Source organism: Merops nubicus, unplaced genomic scaffold (assembly GCF_000691845.1).
Source record: "Merops nubicus isolate BGI_N331 unplaced genomic scaffold, ASM69184v1 scaffold4091, whole genome shotgun sequence".
In the NCBI taxonomy this organism is placed as follows: domain Eukaryota; kingdom Metazoa; phylum Chordata; class Aves; order Coraciiformes; family Meropidae; genus Merops; species Merops nubicus.
In genome coordinates, this window is record NW_008586049.1 from 20,743 (window position 1) to 40,057 (window position 19,315).

The 19,315-nt window shown below is 47.6% G+C and overlaps 1 protein-coding gene across 1 annotated transcript in view; it reads right to left on the minus strand.

Moving 5' to 3' along the window:
- EPB41 (erythrocyte membrane protein band 4.1) overlaps positions 1-18,867 on the minus strand; it is a gene marked incomplete at both ends in the record, with an annotated part of 38,221 nt that extends 19,354 nt beyond the window's left edge. Inside the window, 10 exon segments of the mRNA XM_008948512.1 lie at positions 2,494-2,705; positions 6,977-7,093; positions 8,912-9,084; positions 9,407-9,504; positions 10,384-10,536; positions 11,057-11,144; positions 13,325-13,543; positions 14,026-14,101; positions 16,091-16,133; positions 18,763-18,867. Coding sequence (XP_008946760.1) covers positions 2,494-2,705; positions 6,977-7,093; positions 8,912-9,084; positions 9,407-9,504; positions 10,384-10,536; positions 11,057-11,144; positions 13,325-13,543; positions 14,026-14,101; positions 16,091-16,133; positions 18,763-18,867 — 1,284 coding nt within the window.
- Positions 18,868-19,315: the final 448 nt, after the last annotated feature.

Here is a 19,315-nt window from a genome sequence, read left to right on the forward strand (position 1 = left end):
GGTTTCTGTGGGAGCCTTGCACGAAGTCACCACTTCACACTCCTGACAGCAACGCCTGCTCACCCCAGGGATGGGGCTTACTGCCTGGTGTAACTTTTACACGCTCTCTACGTGCACAGTAGCTGTCTCTCAACCACTTCTCCCACCTCAGATATCTCCTCTATTAATCAAGACAAATAAGCATTACAGGGTTGATTTTTTCATCTCCTGCAGTGCACTCTACATGGTTTTCTTTGGTTTCTAATTACATTTGTTACAGAGAAGCTAAATTTTATAGATCAAACCGAGCGTTTCTCTATCATTCAACATAATTTTAGCCATCAGACTTTCCATGGGACAAAAAGCTTTTCGTTTGGAAATCAAATATTTGATAGCTGCAGTTTAAAAAAAGAAACCCCAACCCATGGCCAGTGAAGAAGCTGGAGCACTGTCTTTTTAAACAGGTTAGAGATGCATGAATGATATGGCAAATTTGTTTGGTGAAAGTGTAAAATGGCTAACCTTCCTCATTCTTATCAGCTCTTCCTCTTTTTCTGCAGGCTGCTGCTGTTGGGTAGTGATAAAAAAAAAAAAAAAAAGGGTTGTTGGTTCATTTAACTGTGTTGAACCTCACTGTTTAACCTTAAAAAAAAATATATGTGAGCAACCTAACTGAATTATCAGCACAAACCTGGGGCTGGTCACCATTCGTGGTGGGTACTGTGACCTCAATGTGCGCTTTCCTCACCTACATTTAAGAAATAAATTGGTAAAAACATTTCTTGTTAGTAGATTTGTTTCAAGAGACCATTTAGTTTCCAAACACAGCTGCATCAAGGTTGGTTTTGAAATGCTGGGCAAACATGCAAAAACCAACATGCAGTTCTCCGGAAAGAGTTAATGACACCGCAGCTCTTGGACAGTCTGTTAGTCAACAGCACATTCACAATAATTCCTTCAGCTAGAGAATTATTTGCTTTTGAAACCAGTGCTCTCTAGTGCTGCTGAAGACGGGGCTTCCCACTTGTGTTAGCTTTGCCAGGCAGTGTTTTCAGATTTCACTTGCAGCCGGATCTCGCAGGGAAATCCTTCCCAAAAGCAACGTGCTCAAATGAACACCGACCTTCTCAGAAACAGAAAATGCTTTGTTATGCACAGGTATGTTCAACAGAGTCAGGGAGAAGAGACCTAGCTACAAACCCACGCCTAACAGCACCAATTAAGTTCTTTGCTGCCCTTAAGTGGAGAGCTAAGATTGTCCCAAAACTAAGGGAAGTATTACAGGGAAATTGGATTGCCAAACCCTCTGGAGGCAAGAGCATTGGTGGGTGTCAAGTGATTCAGCTACATTTGAGAAACAGGGTAAATTTGGCACGTTCAAATCCACAACTTCCTCCCACATCTACATTTAAAGGACAAAAAAAAAATATTCAGTGTTTAAGTATTTAGGATAAACCCTGTAATAAGTGAGAAGGGATGAATAAAATTTACTTGCTCTCAGTTTAATGCCAGGGAGGGTGAGAGGCCATGCAGGAAGAGCACGACAGGAACTGAGTGCCATGATGCACATGCTGAAGTGCCAGCCTGAAGGTCCTTTCAGAACTTCATTTAAAAATTCCTGGTCACAGAGGCCAGGAAATTTTTGGAAACCATTGTCCTTTCTTCACCTCCATCTCCTAACCTTAATTAACAGTGCTCTCTCCTGGACAAGACCCACTCTATGATATATTGGAACAAAAATGTGGCTCAGTAACGCTGAGAACAATTAAATATTCAGTGTATTGTGAACAGTGTATGTCAAGGTGTACACCTCTGCTGCAACACTGGAAGGTTTCACTCAATCACATTTGCAGAACATTAAGGACACTGCCAGATGAACAATAATTTTGCACATTATTTTGACTTAGGAGAGCAATACACAAAGCTCGACATCAGCAGAGCATGTTCTCCTGGCATTTGTAGAAACATAAATAACGTTTAAAAAAAGGTCATTTAAACAACAAACCCCTCAAGGTGTTAACAGTGCTGTTTGCAACTGAAGTTTCAGTCCTGTGTGCAGGAACACATGAACAGCTCTCCCAGGGAAAGCCTATCAATGTAAAAAACGTTTGCACCCAGGCTGGGGACCAGATCCCTGTCACTGATTTCACGAGAAATGTTCCTGCTGTCGTACCAGGAATCACTGGAGACAGCCTAGAGATGGGTGAGCCCCAAACTCAACTATACCATGAGCCACGTGCAACTCTTGCCAGCTTTTGGAGCCACGTATCAGCAAGGTGCATTTAGTTGGACTGCAACCACCAAAACCCGGCCGCCCTGGGTCTCCCATCCCTCCCTGCACAAGGAGCAGCAAGGCTGGAGTTTCACCAGGAGCCAGCTCCCCAAACCTCCCTCCCACCTGAGTGAGGAACAAACCCCTCACAGCCGGGGAGGGGAAGCCCTTGGAGCTGCTGCTGCCCCCCTGGCACCAGCCTCCTGGGCAGTGACTGGGGTCTGACGTGGGGTCTGACGAACCTAGTCAACAAGAGCCGGCTCCGCCCTGGCTCTCTCCGGGGCCATTTCTTCCCGTCTCAGGTCAGGTTTCACTGCTTGCTTTTCCACTTTAGCTGTGGCCACCGTGTCCTTCACGTCAGGCTTAGCTGGGGCTGGTTCTGCAGCGTGGCTCTGGGCGATGGCTGGGGCAGAGGTGGGACGGGGACTCCTCTCGGGGGTTATCACGGCCACTGCTGAGGAGGGGGGAGACACAGACAAGGATGAGGCTCAGAGCAGGCAACGTTCCTAAAGCACCAGGTAAAGTCTTTCCAAATTACAGTGTTGTCGTTTAATAAGAAAGAGAGGAGGAAAAAAAGGGAAAAGAAACAGAGATGTTGAGCAAAGCAGCTTGTGCGTTTAGTACGGGGAAGTTGAGATTATTTTCCTTATGGTTGAAATAAAATTAAAGAAAACCCCACACCAGGTGGTTTACAAAAAGCAAGCTTGCACTCTGAAGCGAAGCCACACCAGAAAAGCCAACCTATTTTTGACATTGTGCCATCAATTTCTGGGTCCTTCACACACAACGGACACAGAATTCCATTCCAGTGCAACCATTCAAACAGAAACCCTTATAGCTGTGGTGAATTCCCCACTCACTGGCATCTCCTCAGCCAGAAATGGATGGTTTCTAGAAGGGCAACACAGACTTTCCCCCATCTCCTCCATCTTTTCAGCCATTCAGACAAAAAAAAAAAATAGTCAACAAGCATTGCTCCATAAACTTCACAGCAAATTCCAGGTGGGCTTTAAAGCAGGCTTGGGGCTGTGTGTCCGAGAGGGGGATGTCCTGCTGCAGCCCAAGGCACCGTGGTGAGAAGACACCCAGCATGTCCAGGTCAGTGACAGTGCAGGAATGAAGAGCATGCAGCCAAAAACCATCTTTCTGGAAGATGACAGTCTTAAATACAAGCACTAGGTACACACAAAATCAACTGCCTACTCCTTCCTTCAATTCCTGGTTTCCCAGACAGTTCCCGATCCCTGAAAAGCCCAAGACCTCCAAAATATTCAGGCCAATACTGTGCCAAATTAATTCACTGTGATTACCTATAGATGCAATAAGCTCCTTAGTTCTCCTGACGTTGGTTTTTATGGCTGTCTACTAAAAATCCATCTAGTCACCTGAAATAATTCTTTTGACGTGGTCTCATTCTCCTGAAATCACAGTTTATGAGGTCACACTGTGTCACCTACCCCAGCCATCACTAGGTCACTAGTGCCAATCCAGCTAGTCAAAGACACTAGAAGAGGTGGTGTTAAAAAAGGAATTATAATTTTAAGTAAGTCTTTAGTAGGAATTCCTGTTTCACTGAAAAGGTATCTGCATCTCATCTGTGCATGCAGAAGTTTCACAGAACAAAGTGTCCACGTGGCCAAAACAATACAAAGGGAGGGACAAAAAAGGACCTGAGTTTTTTAGACACTGAAAAACTTTTAAAATTTTTAAGACAAATTCCTGGACACCACGTCGTCCTGCAAGCCCAAACTAGGTCCCCAAACCACCACGGCCATCTCTGTGATCTCCCCCCTCTCTCAGCATGGCAGTTCATTCTGTGAGCCAGACACCATGTGGTCCTTTTGGGAGGACAACCGGCGCCGTGTCCCGGTGTGTGTGTGTGCCTGGAAGCGGTGACAGCCGCGGGGGGGTTGTACAGGGGACAGTGAGATGGCAGGGACAGTCGGGATCAGGAGGATGCCGGGTGTGCAAAGCCGCCGCGGTGGTACCTGGCTCCTTTGGGACTGGCTCTAGTTCTCTCATCATCACCATTTTTTCTTCCTCCTCCTCCTCTTCAATGGGGCTTATCTCAACACTGCCAAGAGCAGGTTTGGCTAAAAAAGTTACGCAGGTATTAAAATGCCACCTCCAAGTTGCAAAGGAAATACTGTAAATTGGCAGGGACACCTCTTTACAGGGACTCCTGCTTCTCTCACAGCACTTCAGAGCATCAAGGCATGGGAAAAATAAAAAGATCCTGGGCTTTTCCTTTGATATTCAGCAACGAGCTCTGTGCTGTCCAGAACTGCATTAATTGAGTTGTATTTTCCTGTTTAGCCCTTTAGCTATTTTGACACACGATCATTCAAACACAGTAGGAAGAGCTGCTCCAAAATATAAGATTTAAAACACCCACCATCATCTCCCTGGCCAAGAAAATGGTCCCTACTGGGAACTGAAGTGTCAAGAGGAGGAAAAAGTGCAGGAGGTGAATGAGAAGCAGGGGTAGCTGCAGCAGGAGACCCTGGATGTGCTCGGGTCAGCTGCTGTCTGCTCTGCTGCAGTGTGTCCTATGGAACATCCCCGAGTCTAAGCACAGGGGCCAATTTAGGGTGTTTTATAATATTTAAGAAAAAAGGTGAAGTTCCTAGTTGCCTCCCTCCACAGTTTCAACCTCCTCTTCCTGCAATGATTAATCAACTCTGCTTTTCACAGAGCTGGTATGGTTAGAAAGGACCTAAAGGACCTTTCAGATCATCGAGTCCAACCATCATCTAACTCCACCAGGCCACTTCTACACCATGTCCCTGAGCACCTATCTAGATGGCTTTAAGACACATCCAGGAATGGTGATTCAACCACCTCCCTGGGAAGCCTGTTCCAGTCCTTTTAACTATGATTGAGGTTGATTTGGCTGCAGCAGTGGAGTCACTGAAAAAAAAACTCAACTAGGGAAGCAGCGAAGAAAACAAATCAGAGTGTAGGTGACCTCCAGCAGTCCTGGAGCACACAACTTTGTTTTTAGGCACCACACAGCTCAAGGGAACAAGCCTTCCAAGAAGGGACAGTGACAGAGGAGTGTTAAGAGGCCACTGCACACTCACACAGCACGCAGGCAGGGAGCCAGGCGGCACCTCCGCGGCACGCCCCGGTCACGCAGCGTCCTGCAGCACACTGGCAAAGCCAGGGGGCACTGTGACAGCAGCAAACACCCCCTCAAACGGTGCCACCCGTGTCCTGCAGCACTGCAGCACTCCAACCCAGCAGGTGACAGCGAGGGTGGCCACGGGAGCCACTCCAATGGCCACTGTGCCTGTGGCTGTACCTGACCGCGTCGGCCACGGCTCCGGGAACTTTGGCTTGGCAACGGGAACCTTAGCCACTGCTACCTTCTCCTCCTCCTCTTCCTCCTCTGCAATGGGTTTCATTTCAAAAGTTTCAAGAGTGTGTTTGGCTAGAAAAAGGTTCGCAGGGGTTAACAGAGCAGCTGGAGAACCGCGGGGACACAGGAGGGGCACCAGCAGAGGATAGAGGGAGAGGAGAGCCCTGCCCGAGGCAGCACGGAGCTCTTAGAACCAGGCAGCTCAAGAGTGATTTCCACCACACAACTGCCTATCAGTCTTCCCACGGACACCAACAGTGTGTGGGATGAGAGGGGAAAAGAACACACGCAGCAAATAAGCTCTGCAGGTGTCTTGCCCAGGCAGGGATCTGTGGGGACACATAAACAGCTCTGGAGTGTGGTACTGGGACTGGCTCTGCCTGCAAAGTCTGGGGAGATGCAGTGCTGGCTGGTAAAACCCATGAAAAACACCCCCAGGCTCCTCTAGATAAAAACCTATATAAAAACCAGCAGCTTTCATTAAATGCACTTGAGTGATAGACTTCAAATCTGAGAATGAAGGACATGAAGCCATCTACTCTGGTGCCTTAAATTCTCCACCTTCTATTTTTACAGCGCAAGGCTTTCGTTGACTAGCAAGAATTCAAGGCAAGACAGTGGTGGGGAGACAGTCTGCCACTATTTCATGAAAGCCTGATCTAGATTTGATAGCAGAAAAGCAGTGTTGTCACTGTAAAACATCCTGGGTGGAGGAAGTGGAGCTGTACACGATGCGTCTGCATACGAATTATCTCCTGCCCTAATGCACCACAGGCATCCAGAATTTAAGTGATGAAGACTGCAAATATTTGACAACACTGCTGCTGTGATGCACTTATTAGTATTCAAATATGCTGTTGTACCTACACACCTCTTAAGGGCATTAATATTTATTAGTATTTATTAATAGTACCTGTTTAAAGAGAAATATAAGCTCCATATAGCAAAATGGGTGGCATTTCTCTAACCCACCCCCCCAAAAAAAGCCCCAAAATGGCAAGCAGGTCCCAGGCTGAAGAATTTCAGAAGCTTTACCAAGAAGTTTCAAGATCAAACGTCAACATTTTCTAACCCACATGTACAAAAACACCCAAATTTAATAAGGAGACAGTTGTCAAGTGCCAGTACATCCTCAGCTCTTCCCCTCCTGCCCGTGAGAATTACAGTCTGATGAGGTGCAAGGTGGAAATTTAACAAGATTCCCAGGGCTGGGCTTCTCTGTCCTCTGACTGCAAAACTCCTCTTGCAAAGAAATGAAAAAAGAAAAGCTGCCAGATTTGGTGAAACTTGGGAGTTGTCAGGAAGAAGCACGTAAAGGATAGGAAAGGCACTGCAGAGAGATGTAGCCACCACCACAGCTATACCTGGCTTCTCTCGGATCTGATCCGTGGGTTTTGGTTCAGGAACCTCAACCACCACCACCTCCTCCTGCTTCTCCTCCTCTACGGCTCTGAACTCAACTTTTTGAGTCGCACGTTTAGCTGAAGAAATGGGGCACATGTTATCAACTGCCCACACAGCAGATGGAAAAGGCTGCAGACTTCAACGGGGACAGACACACTGCATTCATGGGCTGCTCTTTTCCAAGCTCTGACATCAAGGGGTGGGTTTGCAGCAGGGATTTCTCTCCTCATCTAAGGTCTTAAGAGTCTACAGGGCACGGCCAAGGGGCAAGCAGGAGCACTGGTCCCCTCATCTCCATGCATCGTGCCTGGGTAACAGGGCCTGGTGCTGGGCTGCAGGCAAGCAGCCAGCTTCCTTTGCTGCTGTACAGAGCTCAAACCAAGCAGCCCTTTCTCCTGGCCCTGAGGCATGAAGCCCAGGCTCAGGGTGTCACTGAGCCACATAAACCCATGCCAGGAGCAGGGGCAGCCTGGCTGCTGCTGGCCATGGGGTGCTGGGACAGCCCTGCTCCCTCCCAGGTTGCAGCATGACCTCAGGGCTGCTAAAAGCAACACTGTTCCTGCTTTGTCAGGTGCCCTTGGTGCCAAAAGATGCTCCTCTTTCCCAGATCCCAATTTTACAAGCACCCCATGATCCAGATCAAGGGGAGCAAACAAAGGGACTCCCCATTCCATGCCTCACCTCCTCTAACCTGATGCTATCCAGCTCTTTTAAAACTCTCAGGGATGAGTCCACCTGATTTGTATGCCACAAATTTCAACATTAGAATCCTCGAATAGTCTGGGTGGGAAGGGACCAAAAGCCCATCGCCCTGGGCAGCAGTGGGACTGTGGGGGCCTGGGCACTGGGGGTCTGGCCTAGGAGAGGAAAAACTTCCCAGTCCAAAAAGTGCTGTCATTAGGACCATGAAGATTCACATGACATAATCTGCCCTCATTTCTTTAATCAACCCTTCTTCCGTTTTTATTACATCCTTCATTAAATGAGAATGACTTGATGGGCTTTAAAAATTAATATAGGCTCAAAGAATCATGGACTGGTTTTTGTTGGAGAGGACCCTTCAAGGTCATCTGGTCCAACCCCCTGCAGGGACAGGGACCTCCCCAGCTAGAGCAGGGTGCTCAGAGCCCCGGCCAACCTCCCCTGGGATGGTTCCAGGGATGGGGCAGCGACCACCTCTCTGGGCAGCCTGGGCCAGGGGCTCAACACCCTCAGTGTCAAAAATTATTTCTTCCTTCTCTCTAGTATAAGTCTCCCTCTTTGAGTTTCAAACCATCCCCTCCTTGTCCTGTCCCAACAGGCCCTGCTCAAAAGTCTGTCCCCAGCTTTCCGACAGACCCCTTGAAGTCCTGCAAGGCCACCAAAAGGTCTCCCTGGAGTCTTCACTTTTCCAGGATGAGCAACCCAACTCTCTCAGCTTGGTCCACAGCAGAGGGGTTCCAGCCCTTGGATCATTTTTTGGTCTCCTCTGGCCCTGCCCCAGCAGGTCCATGTCTTTCTTGCAATCAGCATCACTTTAACAGATGCTGAAAAAGTTTCATACACTTGTGGCAAATTTCCCCCTGAAGGAAAACTACAGAGCCTGAAAAGCTATGTTAAACAAAACCAAACCTAGAATAGCTTAATTCCTGATTTGCTAAAAGGAAAAATGCATTGACATTGAATGAGGAAGTATCTCTACAACCAGGACTTTGCCATAAACCCTTCAGCACCCACCCTTTGCCAGTCGGTTCTCCCTAGTCCTACTATTCCATTTCCACTTCATATCCAGGTCTGGAATTAAACCGAGAAGTGGCTTTTATCCTTTTTTTTTTAATAAAACATGAAATTTAGGGGCTATTTGAGGAGTATTTCAGCACCCTGCTGTGGAGAGGGCAGAGGCCCTGGGCACTCACCTCCGTCGAGGCTCCTGGAGGCTCTCTTGCTGGCTGTCCTCTCGAAGTGGGGCGCGGGGCGGTCGATCAGGGCGCTCGCCTGCCTCGTCTGCGCCTGCGTCCGCCCGCTGTAGCGGAACTTGGAGCCCAGCGCCAGGAACCTGCTCTTTGGGATGGCCTCTGTGGAAGTCAGCCTGAAAAACCACGTGCACAGGTTTAAAAATCCCAGCTCTGGGAAGAGGCAGGGAGAGGGAAATGAAAATACACGGGAAAGAAGCCTCTTGAGTGAGAGAACACCACGCGCTAACAGCACGCCCACATCTACCTAAGCTAAAGGCCTTTGTCTTATGTCTCTTAGAAAGCAGAAGCTGCCTAGAAATTTATTGCAATATAAGCATTTACTGTCTCTGCAACCATTTCACCCCAATTTTTGTGAGCACTGAAGGAGTGCTCATTCTCAGCACCCCACCTAAAGCATTAGTTACTCAAGGCAAGCCTACCGTTGGGAAAACCCACCTGAAGAACGTGTGGTGTTCAACACATACTTTCCACAGCTTCTTTGCTGCCCGGTAACTTGGTAGTTTGAAGCCAATTGTACTTTCATACTGTTCTTGCTGTAGAAAATAAAAGGGTTTTTAGGCATAGCAAGAAATAAATGTGGCAGGAATCCAGTCCCCAGCCCATCGACCTTCCTGCTGTGGCACAAACTGGTGGTCTCGCCAAGAGCAGCTGAACTCACTCTGTGATGTGCAGGAGGAGCTCTGAGAAAAGACAAGGCTTGGCCACAAGCCTGGGCCTCAATCAGGATGCACTGGGATTTGCAGAGGAGTGTGTTGTTGGTTTGTAGGCATTCAGACTCATTGACTCATCACTTGACCCATCACCAGCTCCAGGACGGGGTCAAAACCTGTCCTCCTGGCAAGGCTGGGTCATGGCAGTCAAAGCAGGAGGAGGAAGAATTGGAGGAAAGATGCAGCTCCTTATTGTAGCCTCTCTCCCCACTGTGTTTCCAGGCTGCTCCAAGGATCTCCTGGTTCATGAGGCAGCATCAGGGCAGCCACCCTCTGCCTGAGGCAGTCTCAGTGAAAAGGTGTCAATTTTTTTTTAGGTTTTTCTTGTTTGTTTTTTTTTAAAACAAAGTGAGACAAAGAGCCTTTGTCTTGCCCTGTTTCCAAAAAAGGAGTTAGTCCTCTCCCAGTTTCAGCTGTGAACTTCCCAGCAGTCTCCCCTGGATGCTGGGAATACCACACGGTGCCAGGAGGTGGTGCTGGATGACACGTTGTTTAAATGTCACTCACTGGCTTAGAGCTTGAGGAAGGTCAGTGGGGTCTACCTGAACTTAATACCAAGCCAAGATCAGAAACTCAATAGTCTAAAATGCCCATTCAGAGAAAACCTAGTTCCCTCCCCGACTTGGTTTAGTGAAGCATACGTGTTGGTGAGAACCAGAAGGTAATTAAAGAAGACATGAGCACAAGGAAGTCAGAACCCACCTCCCCTGGCCGGATCTTAATGAAGAAGCTGCTGCGCTTGTAGGAAATCTTCAGGACTTTGGGCCAAGGGAAGCGGTTGATTCTCAGTTTATCTTTGTAAACAAGAAGGCCACTGGAACAGACTCCGAGAGTGATGTCCACTCCTTCCAAGTCCTAGGAAAGCAGATGAGGACTTAAGCAGTGTCAGGGTTACAAGTTGCAGGTCAGTGTCTTCTAAACCATCTCTTTCGTCTTCCCCCCAGTTCATCTCCCCACCACCCTGACCTCAGCTTCCAGCTCCCTGCACAGCCAGGACCAGGCTTGTTTCTCCTTCACCCTTTTCCTCACAGCCCCCTCCCTTCTGCTGATCTTTGCCCAGAAGGCTGGGCTAGGGTCTGTCCTGCCTTCCTCTAAGTGGAGTGGCTCGCCTTGCAGAGCCCTATTCTAAGTTCCTCAGAGCAAGGACCTGACTACATCAGTAGCTGTGTAACACACAAATAATAAGCAATCAGGAAGAATCACTCCTCTTACAGCACTTGCAACAGTGCCTGAGGCAGTTCTGCTGTGTGTCTGTGCTTCCAAACTTCCCAGATCTTTCAAAAGGAGCTTACTGAAATAGGTGAACTTGCTCCTGCAAGGGAAGGACCATCAGCTTACAAAGCCCCCAGGCAGGTGCACACAGGCTGATTCTCACCTTGGCGTGGTGAAGGTCGACTCCATACATTGACAGCTTTTTTGCATTCTCAAGAAATTCCAGGTCTGCTTGGGCTGGAGTCATGGATCTAGGGAAAGAAAAAAGGGCTTCGTATTCCTGTAACTGCTGCTTTTAGAAGGGGACAGAGCAGACTTCACAAAATCATTTCTTTGTTAGATTTTCTATTGCTTTCAACACAAATTCATGCCCAGATGATGAATTCTTAAATTACCCTGAATGCAGATTTGTGCTTTGGGAGATCCTCACAGAGCAGCTGCACCTTATCTCTGTGGAGCTGCACAGACCCCAGAAAAGACAGCAAGGAAGCATGGTATGGGGTCCAAAACTCGATTCAGTTGAAGAAACACCAAGTCAGCTGAAGGCAGAGGGTGACAGGTACCATCCTCCCACACCTCCTGCCCCCAGACCCCCCCAACCCCAGCTATTGTTCTCCAAACCAAACATAGGGACAGCTGAGACCACTGGGAAGCGACTCCTGCTGGGGCAGACCAGATGAATGAGAGCTTTTCTGGGAACAGATGGTTCCCTGTCTGCAGGAGGGGCCACCCAGAGCAACTTTGCTTAACAGAAACATCCTGATAATGGAGGTCATTATCAACGTTATTGAAGTGCCCTCGTTAATAAGTTCCTGGTGTATGAGGTACATCTAACAGCTCTGTTGGGGAGCATTCAGCTGCAGGCGTTTCATTTTGCTCCCTGCTTTGATGTCTTCCTTACAGAGCACTCTGCACGTCTTGTGTGCGATGCCAGCAGAGCTTTTAGTGGTGGGAGATGGGGCAGACAAAGACAGCCCTAAGGACAATCCTCTAGGACAGACCCAGGAGCAGTTGCTGCCTCCAGCATCACTGTAAATGAAGCAGCCAGAGCTGGAGCATGGCTCTGCAGAGTCTTCCCCTTGAAAACCCTCTGACAGTTTAATGTTCACAGAATACAGACCAGAAATTAAACGGGTACATATGACTCCCTCCTGCAGGCACAAGCAGATTAAATATAACTACACCTATACCTTGAATTATCCTTCTAATGAAGCCATGAATAATTCAGCAACGTGCTCTGCCACTTCCAGCACAGCTGACGGCCTTTGACTTCAAGTCACGAAGCTTGTCAGCGGCCCAGTACTTATTTTCCCTCATTTCCTCTCCTCTCAGTGCAAATGGAGGGGAATCAATTGAGAGTATTGATTTGCTGGGGTTGAGCGAGGTGTTAATTGTAGCTCTGGTCACAGCCAGGGGCACAGGGCCACCCTTCCCCACTGCCCTCCCCTCACCAGCTCCCAGCTGCCTGCCAGAAGGTCTCTCTTTGCTCTCTTCTCATTACTAGAGCATCAGCCAGCAGCTCTTCACAGGCCAAGGGGCTGCCAGCTGAAGACCTCGGTGTCACCGAGTGGTTTTGTTGGGCTTTTTTTTGCCCCCCTAAACCCCCAATGTATCTCTGAGAAGGTGCAGAAGCTGCTGGGTGGCTGCTCCCCAGGCCAGCCCTCGGCTCTGCACAGCTCCCCCAACCCCAGCACCTCGAGGGCATTGATGAAAATAAGCTCAGAGTAAGATGAGGAGGAGGTTTAGCTGTGGTCACACTTTAATCTGGTACCAGGGGGACTCCCAGGAGTCTTTCAACCCTGCCCAAACAAGACACATCTGCCCAGGTTACTGCCACACTGGGAAGCACAGGGAGAACAGCCTAACTACAGGCTCACCCCTCCTGCACCCCCTGGAACACTTCCACCTTACAAAGTGTCACTGATTAAGTGTGGCAGCAGAAAACCCCAAACACAGCTACAGACAGAGAGACAAGACTGCTCCAGCCAGACTGCAATGACAAAAAAATACATAAATCCCAAAGCAAAAATAATAATAAAAGAACAGGCAAGGTTAAAACAAGCAAACTTTGTCTCTTCACAGGAACCCAAACTCAGTTTCATGGCTGTACTGCTGAAGAAGAGCACCTGTTAACAAACAACTGTAAGTCTTTGCATCTGCTTTGCAAAAACACAATTTCTTATTCAAGAGGAAAAAAGAATTCCAGTTTCTAGGAAGATTTTGATACAACGTGTTAGATCTTTTTTAAGAAGCTGATGTTCTCAGTAGCTGAAAATTCACACCTAACTGCTAAAACTTCTGTTGCAAAGAAATTGGTGCAGCAGGAAACCCAAAGTTTACAACAGAGGTGGGGAAAACACCACAATGCCCCTTTATTTCCCTTATTTCAGGCTGCTGTGCACAAGCAAGTCCTCCAGCCACCGCACCTTACCTGTACGTTTTATGAAGCTCCACAACCTTCTCCTCGAGCTCTTTAGTTTGGTTTGGGGCCAATTTAAATTCACTGATGTAATCTGGGCCGTGCAGATCAGGATCATAGTCCCCCAACTCGGACTGGACTGTGTATGAACCCAGCAGAGCCAGAGTAGCAAAGGAACAGGGCAGCCGCCCCGTGATGATGTCTTGTCTAAGCTGAAGACACAAGTAATACCTAGGAAGGGGGAAAAGCAAAACACAGTTTACAGGGAGCATAGAGAAACTTCAGGATCAAACACAATCTGTTTTTTTTATGCCACTGATGAATGCAGCAAGCTGCTTGTTTCTAATTTCTATCTGCATTTTTACTTAGAGGGTAATAATCCCAGAGGAAACAGCGAGGACAAGAGGCCTCTCCACTCTGCAAAAGGACTAGAGGACACTTATCAACAGAAAATCTTGGTTTTAAATAATAATGTACATTTCTATACAAACACACAAATGCCGAGATTACCAGTGATGCTGTTCTACACGTGCAGAGTTCAACAGAGAGTGGACCAAAACCAACCAACCAAAACCTCCTCCACACCATTCAGACATCTTATCTCCTTGCTGAAGGATGGGAAATCACCCAAATATTACCAATTTTGATTCAGTGTTCCCTGCTTTGCTGAACGAGCTCCCTGCCTGGCAGCAAGATGCCCAGGAACCTCTCACCTGGTGATGTCCTCTGTCAGTTGTGCTGGATCCGGTGGGTAAAACTTGACGTTGAAGGTGAAATCCCAGGGGCCTCCTGCAATGACAAAGAAGGTGAGAAAAATACACAACCCAGAAGAGCTTTGTGATAGTCGTTGGAAGAAAAGCTGGAATGTCCCAATCTGATCTGATTCCCAGCTGGGAATATCCAGTCAGACCTTCAGAGCTGGCAGATGGGAACAGTGATTTCACTGCTGCTTAGCAGGCAGGGTAAGATATGATTTCATTCACAGGAGCTAAGATACAAGCAGGAGCAAGTAAATACACATGAATAAAACACAACCTGTAGAAAAAACTAAATTAATCACCAAGAGGCTAAATTACTCATATCTTTTCACTGATTGAAGGGAAGGACTCATGACTCTAGGAAGAGAGGTCAGGCGTGTGCTCCAAGCTAATGAATTCGTATTGTTTCATCACTCGACCCAATTTTCAACTTTCTCTTAGAGAGCAGATGTGCTAATTCACTCAGCAGCCTAATGCCCTGCAGCCGGGTGGTCAGACCACAGGTTAAACCCAGCACAACCCCAAGCATCAATCTCTGGATGAAACCAGCAAGCACTGAGACAGGAAGAGCTTTACAAGTCCAGACCTAACTGCTTCAATGCAGCTCGCTGCAAACCTCCGGCACCTTTAGAGGCACTAACTGGAGTGAGAATCCACAGAATCACACCTCCAAAGGGCCTCATCTGTGGTCTAGGTGACACAGCTGAAGGGGTCAAGTGTTCTTTTTCTTGGAAACAACCCCAGTTGCTCACAGAAAACAGCCCTGACTGACCCACTAAACACTCCAAGTAATGTTCATAGCCACAACTCCCCCCCTGTGCCCTCTAGCAGTAGTCTGAAGTAATATTTATTTCAGAAAGAAGATATCCCTGTGCTTAACTTGCTCAGAGATTTATCTCAATCTCCACCAGGGGAGAGGGGGGATGCAGCATTCATGGATTTACTTCTTATGCAACGCCATAACTGGGATTAAACACAAGGCATGTTGTTTTCATTACACACAGCTCAAAACAAGGGATCCCGAGCAGACATTTTAGCTTTCCCAAACCAACAGACACGGGGGTAGGGAGAGCCATATGTACATCCAACACATATTCAAGCAAACTCAAATAATTTGCCATTTAACCCATCTCAGGGGATCAGATTCCACAGCAGGTTGCTCATTACACCTCAGAGCTGAGTTTTACCTGCACGGCAGGGCTGGAGTAGCTCGTGCCCTTTACACACATCCTGGGATTGATTCAAAGAGAAGCTGATAAGAGCAGGAGCTTTTTTTCCTACTCCACAGCCCTGCAGCACTTCCCCCCTAGCCTGTGCTGAATGACACACTTTGTTCTGCATCCCCCCACCAAAAGCACAGGTAAAACAGCATTGTGCTGCCATAAACCAGTATTTTACTTCCATAAAACAGTATTTTGCTTTCAAAGCAGTCAGATTGCTCCTGAGAGGCAACAAAAGTTTCAAAAATTTATTTAACTTTGACACTGCCCTCATCTTGAACTAATTCAGTGCTAGCAGACCTTAAAACACAACTTAGGAGAGCAGCTGGTATTTGCCCTGATACTACTTGAGCCATTCATCATTCCAGTATCCCTACTGGGACCCCAAACCAGCTTCAGAGCCCATAAAAACTTGCTACAACATACAATTTTGCTTGGGCTCTCCCAGTCTCCATTGAGATTTAAATGGTTCCTATTTTCCCATTCCCCAACAGGAAGCAGATCTCTCACTTGAGGGTTGCACAGCAGCAAGGACAGCATGGGTCTGCATAGGGTGAACACACCCCAAGCTTCATTTTCCCAAGGAAATGACATTTTCTCCTAAATCTAGAGCATCACTAAGTACTTAAGAAGAAGAGAAAGGATTGGCAGGCTGCTTCAACTTGTGCTGATCCCTGCCAGACACCCTCACTTGAACTCTCACCCACCCTTGGGCCCCCTGGGTCACCTGCCAAAGCCATGCTTGTTCAGGGAAGAAGGGAGAACCCACCCCTCCACAGGAATAAATTTGATCCACTTACCATGAACCTGTTTTTTGATTTCTTTGGCAGGATCGAGCCATGTCTGTAAGAGGATAAAAACATTCACAGTTCAACAGACGTTTCAGAAATACCACAGAAAACTGCAAATTGTTTCAAATACAGCAAAAAGACAACAACTAGCACAAATGCAGCTGTGGAAACTGGAGAGATGAGGAGTTCTTCACAACTCTTACTCCAGTCTGTGGTCTTGGTGGGTGCATTTCTAACCCTTCACCTACCAAGTACTTGTAAGGGAGGCAAAGAAAACAGGAGGGCAAAGAAAAAGCAGCATATTAGGGCTGCAGGCACAAGGCAGCAGGTTCAGTCACAGCCACGTCCAGCTACAAGGGGCACTTATGCAACACTCTTTTTTTCTCCAGAACCTTTCAAAACAGGCAAATAGAATGTTTGTGTTCATTTTAGGCACCCTGTCTCCAAACTTACCCCTGCAGAAGAAAGATTGCCAAGACTTTCTATTATTAGTGATAGTTTTTAATGACCTAATCCCTGAAAAATGAACTAAAACATCCCATTGCTGGGGCAGGCTGGAATCTTTTACAGCAGCATGATATAAACCTTGTCCCTTTTACACATGACTCCAGTTTCTAGCAATTATCATAGCTACAAATCTAGAAATACATCCTTTTTTCCCCCCCAACTCTGTAATTTGGGGGTTTGTGTTACTTTCTGAAAGCAACTCCTGCTTTTGCCAGCATGGTCTGAGCAGCTCCTGGCACGTCAGGTCTGAGCCTGGCCCTTTGCAGGGGTCAGGGTCTGCCCTGCTGAAGGGGACAGTGTGGTGCTAGCAGCCTTCCTGGAGAGGCTACACTAAACCACCTCCCTCATTTCCAGGAGTCCTGAAGCAGGATGTGGACAACCAGGTCTCCTGAGGTGAAGGAATTAACTCCTTGAATCCCCCAAGCTAATCTGTCTTGACCAGAAGGACACGTAACTTCGTGGCAGGGAGAGAGCGATACTTACATTTAATCTTATCTTTTTATATGCTTGCCCCTCTAACCTATAAAACTGGGGATACAGAATCCCTTTGGAAGGCAGCCACGCCACTGGGTGTATTTTAGGGCCACTGTTTCAAGCAGAGCATCTCTACATCCACGCTGGGGCTACGGCTGCTCCCTGCTGCAGTGGTGGTGGCCGGGTTTCAGGGTACAGTCCTGCAGCCGTGGCACTCATCTGGCCAACAATGAAGGGACAGCAATTAATGGCACTTTTATCCACACTGTGTCATGGATCAGTGCAAAACAACCCTCCCTTTCAGAGCCACTAGCTCTGGTTGGTGCCAACCAGCTGCTTTAGCTGCTGTAACCACCTCCTGTTCCCGCCGGCACCCTCTGCTAGTCCCCTGTGGGAAAATCCTCGTCCTCAGGAAGGTTTATTCTCTAAATATCAAGGTGAAAAAGCCCACATACCACCTTTCCCTGTCCAGGAATACACACGTGCATCTCTACTGCTCTGCAAAGCTGTGGGTGAGGTGCAGAGGCTCACTAAGACCATTGCTGCCTGTGAATCAGTAACCCAGTGTCAGGCCTCATTTGATGGTACAGCAAAACAGAGATGGAACTTCAGATTTCAAAGTTTAGTGAAATGTAACATTAAAAAAAACAAAACACCCCAGAATGGCATTTTCCTCCATCAGAGCAAATCAAACCTCCACCACAAGCAGCTTACTCTGCCCTGCAACAGAGTGAGTTTTGCTTTTGGAAGAATCTCTGCCAGCTCACCTGGATCTGAGGAGTCCTGGGGGTTATTTGGGAGTTATTTTGCCCATGTATTAAAAATTCACACTCGCAGTTATTTATTTATTAATTCATTATTTGATGACAAATTATTATCAGTGTAGTAACCTGGCCCATAAGCAACTGCTGTAGGTGAGGCACAGGAATAGTCAGGATGGGGACCCACATAACTAGTCTGAAGGACATAAAAGCAAGCCCTTGATTTCAGTTTCACACACTTCTGGTGAGCTTCATGAAACTGCCTGAGTAATTGCTTGAGTTAAAGCATAACCAAGGGTTTAAAAGATAAGACACTGCTTGAGTCTAACCAAACAAAGACCTTAAACCGAAACCATATGAGTAAGAGATCTGGTATGAGGGGTCAGGTGTGTTCTTTTGGGGGGTTACTCAACTCAAATCTGCTCTGCATGGCTCTGAGCAAACCTTACAAAAATGACACCAGTGCCAGGGCAGGCAGCTTGTACTGCTGCTCAGTTTGGTGAACACAGGCTCCAGGACTGTGACGTTCCCCTGCAGTGTTTCAGCATTTGAGCTCATCTTCCACAGCCCAAGAGTAATTAGCCTCTTAAAATCACAATTAAAATCTGCTGCTTTTCTAGACTCAGAAAACCTTTATCTTTCCCTGATTTCTTGAGCTACAGCTTTAGAAATTAATGGCATCATTTTGCAGCAAATACAATGAATTTTCTCCAGGTGAAGACCCAAGTTCATGCAGCTTTTTTACTAAAATCCACACTCCTGTAGTTATTTAATCACAATTTCTGCCTCTATGATGACTCTCTTAGTCTTTTTGGGGGGTCAGACACCAAAAGGAGTTTTAAGAAGAGCTCATCCATGCCCTCCTCCCTGGGGGAAGATGATCCTTTGAAAGAGCTGAGCCCCCCCAGGTGCAGAACACACACCAGAGCAGCTGCTTACCCTTGAGGTCGGCGTGTCCCATATGGCCAAACCAAAGTAGTCTTCTTCCAGGAGATTGAGGTGGTCGCAGACTTTTTTAAGTAGATCCTGCCCCTTGGCATGTTTCTGCAAACAGACAAAAGAAATTCTGTAGGCCAGGCTGGTTGCTGCCTGCCCTCATCCATGAGAGAGGGGAGAGAGGGAACGTGATCAACCCACGCTGTACGCTGCCAGGAATGGGAAAAAGTCCTGAGGAGCTCAAAACCCAATCTCCTGGCTGTGTCTGAGCATGCACTCTTTAGGAGAAAGAGCCTCAGGCATAAAAATTCAAACCAGAGAGGCAATGCCACAACCATCTCCGTGGCTGAAGCCCCCCAGAGCCAAGCCTCTCAGCACAGCTCCCCCAACACCGAGGATTTGGATGATTTCCCCTCCCAGAGCACATCTGCTGCACCACCATCTCCCAGCTCCAGGCTGTCAGACAACCAGGCACTGATCAAAAGGTGATCAACACAGGGTCTGAAACTGCTTCTGCCACCCACTGCTGTGATCCCCCATTTGGGGGCAACCTGGC